The sequence below is a fragment of the Corythoichthys intestinalis genome, chromosome 9 (genome assembly GCF_030265065.1).
Source record: "Corythoichthys intestinalis isolate RoL2023-P3 chromosome 9, ASM3026506v1, whole genome shotgun sequence".
NCBI lineage: Eukaryota > Metazoa > Chordata > Actinopteri > Syngnathiformes > Syngnathidae > Corythoichthys > Corythoichthys intestinalis.
In genome coordinates this window covers 50254231-50267044 of record NC_080403.1, presented here as the reverse complement: position 1 = coordinate 50267044, position 12814 = coordinate 50254231, and the positions used below count along the sequence as shown (strand labels likewise).

The window sequence follows — 12814 nt, the reverse complement described above, 5'->3', positions numbered from 1 at the left end:
TGCATCGTAGCAGTGTTTGGGTCGTGCCACTCATTTGAGATATGCTGCGCCACCCCTTAGCGGTGTTTAGGATGTGCTTCAAGCAAGGCTGCGCTCCAGGCTTTCTTGTTTTGAAACACACGGTAAGTTTTGTTTTCTTATCTTGGCAAGAGAGAATATGTAATGTTGCATTAGCCTTTAAAGGCTGAATGAGCAACACACACTAAAATGCAACTTGTAGCATTAGCATTGCATTCGTATTAGCATTTAGCGTGGCGAGCATCGTCTTAAACTCTCAAGCTTACTTTTTTTACATAGTTTGTGGCAACCACATGGGTTTAATTAATTGAAATGTAAATGAATGTACCGTTTTCCCGTTGAGTGTGTATTATCATCACAAAGTTGGCGTTGTCCATGTAGACGCTACAATATGTGCTCTTCTGTCAATGTTCATTCAAAATTGTTGGAAACCTTTATTTTAGGGCTGCAGCTATTGAATATTTTAGTAATCGAGTAATCGACTGAAAATTCTATCGATTAATCGGGTGATCGGATAAAACATTTTTTTTAGGTAAATGGCAATTATAACTATACATGAGAAAACAAGATATTTCATCTAATATTGAACCATTTTCAGTCAATGTCTTCGTTTTCGATGTACATTGTTGAAAACAGCTAACAATTGCATCTCAGATGTGACTAGAATAAAAAAAAAAGACATTCACTGCTTTCACTCAAAAAAACTTCTAGATCTTATAATATATATATATATACAGTGGTACCTCTACATACGATCACTTCGACACACGATCTTTTCGACATCCGACGTAAAATTTGAGCCGCCATTTGTTTCTACATCCGACGAGTTGCTCGAAATACGACGACATGACAGCACTGCAAACGAACCCACGGTGGATTTTCTTATGTGAGAAATCAACACAGTTTTCAAAAAAAGTTGATACAGTTGGAGAAACAAGGAAAAAAGTGATGCTTACCTTTGAAATGAAGATGCAAGTTATAGAAAAATATGAGCTTGGGGTGCGCGTCCCTGAACTGGCTCAACAATACAGCTCCATGATCCTCTTATGACCACCGTTCGCCACTATTTATAAGTTAAGGTGACAATTATTATTGTGGTAACATTGCCAAGGAAATCGCCAGCTTTGTCACGTTTTTATCATTTATTTAAGAACTTATCCAACACAAAACGCTCATTGTCTTAAGCAGTTGACTGCTCTCAGGAAAACGAAAGTATTATCTCTACCGCACCGACCTATCTCACTGGAGACGTCACCTTCGCGGTGCGTTCAGGGACAGTAAAAAGTGTCCGCCATATTAGAATCCGATTCGTTACATTATTTTCAGGAATAATTATTAATTCTTCTTCTTCTTCTTATATTATTCTGAATTATTTATTTATAACTTATTTGTTTTTCTATGTTTAATTGCCATTTGTAACAGTGCCAGCAGTATTTATTAAGAATTTTGTGTATGTTTTTAGGCTTTGGAACGAATTAATGGAATTATAATGTATTCCTATGGGAAAATCCTGCTCGACATACGACCATTTCGACTTACAAACAAGGTCCTGGAACGAATTAAATTCGTATGTAGAGGTACCACTGTATATATATATATATATCTTACGTTAAAATGTCATTACGCTTGATAACACACATCACCTAAAAGTTAGGTGTTTTACCCACGTGTTTCAATTGAACTTCCATTTGTGTCAAGCTATTTTTAAGGTTTAGTTAAGTTTTAAGTTAGTCTAAACTGTAAGTCCTGGTAGGATTTTGAGTTTTTGCAGTGTTCAAAATGTTTTTGCAGTGTTCAAAATAAATGTATGATACTTGCTGTATTGGAGCACATTAGGGACCAGTGCTACTTGCCGTTTTATCCAGCAATGACTACAATGACTAAATTTCAAAAGGTAATATGTCATAATATGCCATAGTTGAAGTATCACAATACATATCTGATCGCCACACAGGTATCGGGATACGGATCAGATCGAGACAAAAGCGGATCCTCTCAGCCCTACTAATGAGTATTTTCGCCCAAATGACTCAGACCAAAATTAAAAGGGTGGTGCATGCGGCCCCCAGTGTTGTCTATTCTGTTGAAACTGTGTCGAAATGACTCTTTGAGTGTTAAAGGTTGAGAGTTGGTAACTTTCTGATCAGGAGCCATCGGGTTACGTCGCCCCTGAGGAGAGATTTACCCCGACAGAAACGCGGATTAATTAGTCACTACTCCCTGGCATGCCAAAAAGGCAGAAGGCGGGAGGGTAGTGAGTGCCCTGGTTGGGACGCTGCCATGACGGCCAAAGGACAGCCAAAAAGTGAACGCACACCCAAACAAACAAACATTCACACCTCTTTCCCTAGTTATGTTCCAGTACACATGAGTCACGTCAAGCTCGACAAGTTCTATCAGGCAAGTAACAAATTGTTTTACAGCTGAACGAAACACGAAGCTTCTCACTTCCTGGATGTCATCAGCAACGTCGTGGATCCCCCCAGGAGCCGGCGTTACGCAAACGTCGTCAGATTTCTCAAGAAGGAAATTTTATCCGTGTCATTATGGTGTCACAATCGAGAGCGTGCAATAACTCACGTCTTACGTTTCAGACCTTAGCTAGCCTGAGCCGTTAGGCGCCACTTTGGTTTAACAGGCCAAATTCAAGGCCGATCGAAAGCTTGCAAGCATGTGTCAAAATTGTGTTTCTTACTAGTTGGCTGCCATTGACAGTGGTGGATGTCCAATTGAAGTGGGTGGGTGTTGGCTGTCACCCTGCCAGTTCAAATTGATTGGATGACTACTTGTGATACCTCGTTTGAAGAGTTTTAATTGAGTTTTAAGAGCCATGTATATCGTCATCAACAGTATGGAGTATTAATATTCAGTGGGAAATTGTAAGATCGTGACAACAGTAGTCTTTGGGTGTGAATATGGAATATAAAAAGAAATTGGGACTTCCACCATTATCAGAGGAAAAAAACCTAAATTTGGAGCTGGGTGATACTGGCTTAAAGTGAAATCTGATTTTTTTCACCAAAAATTTATGTTCAATTCAGATCCCGCCCGCCCTAAATTTTTTTAAGGAGACAAAACAATGGACAGAAAACTCTAAGGAATGTTTAATGTTGAACAAAAATAAAGAGGGGAACTAACACTTGCATGCTAAATGTTAATTTATTAGCTGCTATTGAAGAGGGGGCGAATGAATGAATGGATTGGAAGTCCGGATTGGACGTCTTGCATAATCGGGTAAAAAAGATCGGGTTTTTAAAATGTATTTTTTATTTTTAAGTATTAACTGATTGACTGCTCTTGAACTCAAATCAATTTTAACTGGGGGATATTGTTTTAAATGATGTACAGGGACATGAGATACAGTGGTAGCTCGATCTAGGAATGCATCGACATGCAATTCTTTTGTCATCCGACAAAAAATTTGACTTGTCATTTGTCTCGACGAGGCATGTCCCGATCGCATATTTTTGCACCCGAGTCACACGATTTTGAGTCCCGGTCCGATACCGAAAAAAATGTTTAATTTGAAAAGTTCCAAACATATCTGTCCCACCGTGCCACCTTCATAATGTGAATTATTTTTAACAAAGAATAACGTAGAAAAATGCTTGTCTTTATTGAATGCTTCATTGAGTGAGTCCACTCATGTTGCAGAGAACAGCCTCTCACTTACACAATGAGTTGCCACAGCACACCTATGCAAGTTTAACGATGATTGACAGATTTGTGCCTTTGAGCATAGCGCTACCAAGCTTCTTTGGCAAGATGAAAGCTACAAACCTGTCAATCATCGTTAACTTAAGTAACAAACCTAAGTTGTACAGTTTGGCCACACTGCTTAGCAGGAGAAAGGGTGAGAGGCTGTGCGCTAAATGAGCATGAAGCAGAAAAACAAATATATTTTTTTAATTTAAAACCCGATCTTTCTTACCCGATTCTGATCCTCTAAAAACATTTCGCAATCGGCTCAATTTCGAATAGGGACATCCCTCGTCTCAATATATGTCAACATGCTCGAAATACAACGATTTATGACAGCATCTCAATTTCATTGTTTTCTCGCAGGACGACAGGCAGCATGGCGGATTTTCTTGTTCGAGAAATCAACATGGGTCCCATGAAGGTTAGTGCAGATGGTGAAAAAGTAAAAATGGGAGGCTTGTCAATGAAATTAAGAAGGAAATGATTGCAAAATATGAGCGTGGTGTTGTGCGTGTCAATGAACTTGCTCGAAATACAGGCCGGAATATGTTTACGATCTCAACGGTCCTCAAGCAGAATGGAAAATGGTCAAAGTATGCAAGGAGACCAATATTCTCTCTAAAAATCATAGCACCATTTTGGAATACGGTACAAAATCAACCATTTTCTATCATCAACATTGACTCATTCTTTTATTTAGCCACAACTGGATTCATTACCATAATACTATTCACCCTTCACGCAGCTGCTGGAAACACAAATGTCATTTAATCCATCTGAGATCATGATTTGACGGCACTGTGCATTGGTCCTCATAGGAAAAGCAGTCTTCCTGAAGGCAAAACACTATTGCTTCTGACCACAAAATCGACCAAAACTGAAAAATTACCTACTGTTGCTCTAAGGCAGTGGTCTCCAAACTATCCCACATAGGGCCGCATTGGGTGCAGGATTTTGTTCCATCAAAACAACAGGACATCTTTGCACCAATCTGGTGTTTTACAAGTTTAATCAGTTGATTCCAGCCAGGTGCTGCTTGTTTTAGCAGAAACCTCATAGGTTAAACCAGGGGTCCCCAACCTATTCCACTAAGGCACACTGTGGGTGCAGGATTTCATTCTTACCAAACAAGATGACAACACTTTTTCCCCAATCTGGTGTTTTACAAGTGCAATCAGTTGATTGCAGTCAGGTGTGGCTTGTTTTAGCAGAAGCCTCATTGGTTCAACTGTCTCTGCTGGATCGGCTGGAACAAAAACCAGGACCCACAGTGTGCCTTGAGGACTGGGTTGAAAACCCCTGGGTTAAACTGTCAGCTCGATTGGTAGGAACAAAAACCAGGACCCGCAGCGGCCCTTGAGGACTGGTTTGGAGACCCCTGCTCTATGACCATACCGCCCAGCTCTACTTCCACCCACCATCTCCTCCGACCTCTATTCCGCAGTCTGTATAAGTTAAGGTTGTAGGGGGGGAGCAAGGATGGGAGTCTGGAGTGGTGTGTCAAAATAAACAGCCGAACTGCGATGCGTTATTGATATTCCAGCAGCAATGTTGCATGGACACAGGGAAAAAGTAACAACCTCTGACTTTTTTCCTTAAGCAAAAAAGTTCCCTCCTGGAACATCATAACCATAACTATAGTTCCACGGGTGAATTATGTCAACACAACTTCAAAGTGACTAAAAAAACATTTTTTTATTTCTGATTTATTAACTCATTTGCTCCCAGAAACGTATAACTACATTCTATTTTTAAATGCTTCTTTGTCCCAAAAACGTATTTATACGTCTTTTGCAATTTTTTTTTTTTTTTTTTTTTACAAGAAGAATCTATAGCTTGCGATCTATCTGACAAACAAAAAACAAGGCTCCAAACCCATTTTAAAGCAATGAAACTGGCCACTGGAGGGCAGTAGCGCATTTTTTAAAGACCCGCAACCCGATTCAACAGCAATGAAAGGCCGGGCAGCACGGTCGGAGCGCTGGCGGCAGTATGCCAGGTGGCGGACGACCGAACAAAACAACCGAGTGGACGCCTGGAATGCCAGGCGCTGGACGACGGAGCAAAACGACTGAGACCACCGTGCAGCGGGCTCACCAAGCAGACCCCGCAGAGATTAAAAAATAATCCATCTTTGTGAGACAGACAACGATGAGGGAAAAGTTTACAAGGCAGACGCGGCGACAAAGGCGTCATCTCGGCGACAACGGGCGTCATCTCTCAGTAGTCATGTGTAAACAAATTGTTACTTTGCTATCAAAAGCTCTATTTGTCTGGTTGTTCATGGTATTTTGTAAAAGGAAAACATTATTCAGATGTTTGGGATGTAACTAATGCAAAAAATAGCTGTGTTAAAGTCAAAGTTACCGTAATTTCCCGAATATAAGGCACACCCATGTATAATGCGCACCCCAAATTTACTTGTAAAATCTAGGGAAAGTTATTGTACCCGTTTATAACGCGCACCCTAATTTTAGCACCAATAAATAGAAGGATACAAGAAAGCAGAGCTCGTGTACAGATACAGAAATGTCATTTTACTGACTGGTGAAACACAGCACAAGCATAGCACATTGGTAGTTCAAAACATTACCATAAACTGACAATATTTACGGTAATAATATGATTTGACAACTTTTCCAACTTACCAGAATCTAGGAGAAAACAAAACAGATGTGACTTTTCTTTTAAAGGCTGCTGTATAACGGAAAGTCGGAAATCCGTGAGAGCTCATCGCTGTCAACACGACAGTAACAATAGGAACTATTGTTATTTGGGTTTGAGTTTCCCGAGGGACCGATATAGTTGACGGACACAGGAAGTGTGTGTGCTTACGTTTGTTGTGGTCCGAGTTGCGGAGCTGCAATGAACGTCGACTCAAATGAGTTCAAGAAACTAAATTCTGCGCTTTATGAAGAGTGAAAAAAGCAGAATTTAACACAGAAGAAATCATTCAGCCGATTAGTGAAGTATTACCAAAACAAAATGGTGACGTCACGTACCGTAATGGTCGGCAACGGGTCGCCGCATACGTTTCATCAACATAACTTGGCCGTGTCAATAAAAAAAAATCGGTTTATATATATATATATATATATATATATATATATATATATATATATATATATATATATATATGTAATATACATATATATATATATATATATTTCTGTCTCCATCCATGTACCCGTTTATAATGCGCACCATGATTTTACAAGTTGATTTTGGGGAAAAAAAGTGCGTGTTATATTCGGGAAATTACGGTATGTTTGAAATGCATGCGTTTACAAAAAGCTCATTTTCTCAGTTTTTTCATCAGATATTAGAAAATTGCTCAAACTAAGCTATTTTCTAATGCTGATTTCTAAAGAATGGAAAAAGATATGAACTTTTTTTCTGTGAGTCTAATCTTTCTTTTGGTGGGTTCCATGTTTATATAGCAATAGAACAGAATTTTCTGTGGGCCTTGCAAAATCAGTCAAAATCCAGAAAAACGGCCGGGACCGAAGGGCCTCGCTCTGGTGAAAATGGCTGGGAGTGAATGAGTTAATAATATTCCGATTTGTGTTGCTATTTGTAATTGTACTTGCAGTATATATGAAGGATTTAGCATAGCTTTTTGGGCTGTGGAACGAATTAATTGAATTATATTCTTATGGAAAAATCCCAGTCGATATACGAACATTTCAACTTACAAACCAGGTCCTGGAACAAATTCAATTACTATGTATTGCTACCACTGTATAAAAGATGAAAGTTGCACTTTAAGAAAACCAGTATTTTCTTGTACTACTTCTTTAAAATAAATCAATGACTAATATCCAATGCAAAAAAAACAGAATTTTCATGGGGGAAAAAAAAATGTTTTCCTACATTCTCATTCATTCAAGTTGCGGTAATCCGCAAAAACGAAATCATGGTTTTCTTGATTTGCGAAAACTCTTACATATGACTTAGGCAATAACACAATTAGGCTATCGATTTAAGGAAACGAAAACTCATGAATGTACAACACATTCCAGCTTTCACTTCCTTCCTCTTTTTCTATCTATTCACTTAGTGTTCACACATTTTACCGGCCCAAAAAAATAAAGATTTGTCCTGATCACATACCAGTATTTTTGCACCCCATTTCAAGTCACCTGATCTTTAGAATATGCCGTTAAGGAGTACCGATCCCTCGGAAATGTAATCATTTCTTATAAAACGTACATTTTTTGAAGGAAATTTGCATGGTCATTGGCACTGGAAGATGATCATTCTCAGCCAGTCCTTTCAGTATAAGTGAATTGGACGTCTATCATTGTCAATGGCAGGCAATAAGTTCATTTTACATCAGATCCAAGTAATTTTAAGTTACTTATAAGTACCTTCCTGTAGATTTTTTATCATATCCTGTTGATTTTTCAGGCATTTACGGGTTGTTTCCTGTTGATTTTAGGGCATTTCACGATGTCACTTCTTGTTGGTTTTTAGGCTTTTTTTGGGTCAGATCTTTGTTAACTAATTGGCTGCCGTTGACGGTGCGTAACGTCCAATCCATTTAGACTGGGAATGTGCGAATGAATGAACAAAGCTGCGGACACGAAAGTAAACCAAAAGCAGTAATGCACGCGTTCGAGCTCACAAATCACAAATCTAACGGTTTTATGGAGCTGATTTTTAAAAAAAATCATGTGATGTGATAGCAGCCACAACAGAGAGTGTCTTTCCAAGAGCTCTCATTATACTAAACTCAATTTTGCACTGAAATGTCACTATCAATGCACTGCTAATAATGCCACAACTTTGTCATATGCATTTCACTGAGTAATATGTTCTCAGACATGTGTCTCAATCTGAGGACTGCATAATCTGGGTAATGCACATGCAATATTTGCACTGTTACACAAACATTATGCACAAACTGTCGTTTGCACTATCATATCAGGTTAGCCATCTGCCTACTTTGTGTGGTTACTGTAAATCGTCATTTACGAACTGTTGCGCTCTGTTATATTACCACTACATCACTACTTGCTGCTAGTCACTTAGGCTACGTTCATACTACAGGTTTTAATGCACAAATCCGATTTTTTGTCAAATCTGGGTTTTTTTTGGTGTGCCCGTTCAAACTGCCTTTGTCCATTGAGACCATTCAAGTATTACGCATGCGAACTAATTCGCAGTCCGACACGCGCCGAGCAAGACGACCCGCATGCGCAGAAGCATCAAAACAAATGACCACACATGCTGGCTGTCATCCGTCATTCCAGGGATGTCATATTTTGCTTTTTAAAAAGAGGACACAAATAACAGACATAAATCATCCAAATTTAGGCTTATATTCAAAGTATATGGAACGATAGCATGCACGCAGTGTCCGTGCATGTCACACGCACATACGGGCAATTTTCCCCGACTCTCGGCCGTGTAAGCAATGTTGAAATATTGCTTATATGGAGCAGACAGAAAACCGATCATTCTCAGGCTTACCCTCAACCCATTTTTTTTTTTTTTTTTTTAATGACTGTTGTCAAGTCCGACCCTTCCTAAAAAGCCGTGTTCAAGGCAAGCTAGGCGCTAATGACGCAGAGCTGCACCGCTACCGTAGCATCTCTTTCGCTTTTTGATGACGTAATCGCTGTCATGAATTCCAATTTGAGAGCCTGGATAGTACAGACCGCCGCGACAGTTTGGAAAAATGTGGCCCAGATCGGATTTGAACCACATACGAAAGTGACCCAGATCGGATTTGAAATGGTCCAGTTCTATGCGACTTGTCACGTTCAGACCGTCAAGTTAATGCCTCACTCGAGTCGGAAAAACACGAAAAAATCGGATTCGTGCATCAAGACCTGTAGTATGAACGTAGCCTTATTCATTTTATTCCCAATCTGTATACACTGTAACCTGTGTTTTTGTATTGACCTCATTGTACTTTTGCTTTAGTTTTAAATCTCGTTGTACTCTGGACAATGATAAAAAAATGCTTTCTTTTCTATTCTGAGCTACCTGTCAGGCAGACCAACCCCACGTGAAGGAATGGACCCCCTGGCTAGCCACTTCCGTCCCGAGGGGCGTACATTTGACAGCACTGCTATACAGGGTTAAGCTTGGCTAGCCAGTCAGACAAAACATAAAAAAAAAAAAAACCTGCTAGCAAAAAGTTTTCACATGAGTTGTCCAATTTTAAAATGATATCGGATAATATCGACATCGGTTTTGGGCCATTATTGTGTGTTGCCTGCAAAGTGAATGTAGAAGCCTTCTTCCTATGTACAAAGGCTGGTCACAGCTTAGTCAATAAGCATAATTGCTGTGCTATTACCATATTTTCGGACTATAAGTCGCACCAGCCCAAAAATGCGCAATGACGAGGAAAAATAAAAACATATCAGTCGCACCGGAGTTTAAGTCGCATTTTTGGGGGAAATTGGCTCGATAAAATCCAATGCATAGAACAAATATGTCATCTTGAAAGGCAATTTAAAATAAAAATACAATAGAGAAGATAATGTTGAATAAGTGTACAGTATGATAATGTTACATCATGCATGAACAACGAAAGGTAAACGTGGCCGGTATGTTAACGTAGCAGCTATTAAGAGTTATTCAGATAACTATAGCATAAAAAAACATGCTAACAAGTTTACCAAACCATCAGTGTCACTCCAAAACACCAAAATAACATGTGAAATAATATAGTAATGTGTTAATAATTTCACACATACGTCGCGCCACATTATAAATTGCACCCCCAGCCAAACTATGATTAAAAAACTGCGACTTATAGTCCAAAAAATACAGTCAATGTCTCCAAACTAAGATTCTTTGGATTTAATATGTGAGCAGATTTATCGCACATTAATCCGTCAAACTGGGATGAGTAGCTTTGATTGTTCTTGTTTCAATGCTATTGACGAATGTTTATTCGCCCCTCCCGGTCAAAAAGGATTGGACATCAATGGCAGCCAATGAGTTAAAGGTCTTAGATGCAATTGTTGGCCGTTTTCAACAATGTACATTGAAAATAAAGACATTGATTGACTGAAAATTGTTCAATATTAGATTAAATGTCTTTTTTTCTCATGTATATTTATAATTGCTCTTTACCTAAAAAAAATAAATAAAATGTTTTATCCGATTACTCGATTAATTGATAGGGGTTTCAGTCGATTACTCGATTACTAAAATATTCGATAGCTGCAGCCCTAGTCTTATGACAGTTTTATGGCACCACTGTTAAATACAGTGTTACCAAATACCATAGCTAGCAATGAGAAACAACTTGAACAGTAACTGAATAATTAGCACAGAACATGCATTTTGATTTGTTATTTACATCTGCAGTGCTGCAATGCATGCTAGGAGGCATGTTGGACGACAACAGTGTTGAGAGCAGATGGCAGCAGAGGTTGACTGTCTCCCCCAAGAGAACAGTAAAGGCCAAATGAAGCTTCTTGAAGCGATGAAGCTTTGCAGACAATTGGTTCAAAGCTTCATTGTAGTTCATTTGGTGTTATGATGCCGCTGTCAAATAAAGTGTTACCGGTTTATACCTTTTGGTGTAAATATCCCATAATACATTGAGGACAGCTGCAGCTTATAGTCCAGTGCGGCTTATCTATGAACAAATGCCGTTTTTGCTTCAAATTTGGTGGGTGGTGGCTTATAGTCAGGTGCGTCTTATAGTGCGAAAATTACGGTAAATCGTTTCATGGGCACACCTGTAAGATAAAAATACTCCTAAAATCAACAGGAAAATAGATATGATTTGTACACTTTATTCTTTTTAAGAGTTTGTGCCGTTTGGTATTGCTAATAGGTGAGAAAGATAACGTACCTAGAAGTAGTTATAAAGAGAAATATTGTTTTCCCATGGGCTATTTCCACTATGACTACATAAACACTAGGAGGCCTCACAATGTGTGTGGAAGGAAGTTGAAAATCCGCTTGAACAATGACAGTAATATTGTGATGATGCTATAAATATATATTTTTTTTTAAAACTTCAACAAAATTACCTTCATGTCGTTCATGATGAGCTGGAAGAGACCTCCCAAGGCGCTGCATTCCTTCTCTATACCCGCATCCATTTTCCGCAAAGGCCAAAAGAAATCCTCTAAAACAACTTATCTTCTTTTTCAAGAAAAAAAAAATATTAAGAAATCCTCCCAATGGTAAAAATCAATGGCGGCCTTTTGGAGGGCGCTAAACGTCACAAGAGTAAAGTCCACTTCTTGTTTTTTTTTTTTTTTTTTTTTTAAGCAGCCCAAAAAAGTGTAGCGGGACAAAAACACGGATCCAGACAGAGAAAAGAATATCAGCCGATGCTAGCCGCCGGCCATGTGGTTAAACGTCGCGAAAAACAACACATTTTTCCGGAATAAACTAGCGAGTTAACCGGGAACCAGGAAAAAAAGTTGGGACGCTCAGGCGAGCTAACGGAGGCTAGGTGGCTAATTCGCTAGTAACCTGTAACTAGGAGTGAAACATGGATAGCTCTTCTAATTCCAAAACCTGGCCTTCTTCAATTTGAAATATTAGTTTTCTAAAAACAACAGCACGTCATAATTTCCCAGCGGTACATCCACGTTGCTTTATGACGAGTGTTAAACGCCGTTGTTTTTTCTTCCAGTCTCCGACGGATTGGGAGATCTCCGTCCTCCTTGCTTCAAGTGAGAGTGTGTAGTGTGTTCGTTGATTTGTACGAGTGTCATGTGTACGTGTGGTTTTCAAGTGAGTCGCTGCCAACAGCTTTCACATCCGGTTTTGAATGTCACAACAAAAGACGGACAGGAACTACTATTCGTACACAGCAACGAAACCCGTGTTTCAGTATGACGTGTCTTATGATTTTAGCATTGTTAGTTTATCTTTGTATATGTTCATCATATTAGTGTTTGTAACTGTCAAAAAGAGGAAGTCTAAATGTTTTATTTTGAAGTTTAATTCCTTGACGTTGAATGTTTGGAGGTAAAAGGAGGTTAGTTAAATTGCAGAGGAGCAACGTCTACATAAGCAGTCAGTCGAGTTAGCTAGCAGTCATTTTAATAAGTCAACATTAACTAAAAAGTAAACTAACAGTATTGTTTGGAGAGAATAGAAAAGC

The 12814-nt window shown here is 39.0% G+C and overlaps 1 protein-coding gene across 3 annotated transcripts in view; it reads right to left on the bottom strand.

Moving 5' to 3' along the window:
• mtss1 (MTSS I-BAR domain containing 1) overlaps positions 1-12425 on the bottom strand; it is an 86108-nt gene extending 73683 nt beyond the window's left edge. For 2 of the 3 annotated variants that reach the window (XM_057845267.1, XM_057845268.1), the window contains exon 1: positions 11727-12425. In XM_057845267.1, the coding sequence (XP_057701250.1) occupies positions 11727-11798 (72 nt within the window). In that variant the 5' untranslated portion in view covers positions 11799-12425. The remainder of the gene's footprint in view (positions 1-11726) is intronic. The other variant, XM_057845269.1, reaches the window with a different exon arrangement.
• Positions 12426-12814: the final 389 nt, after the last annotated feature.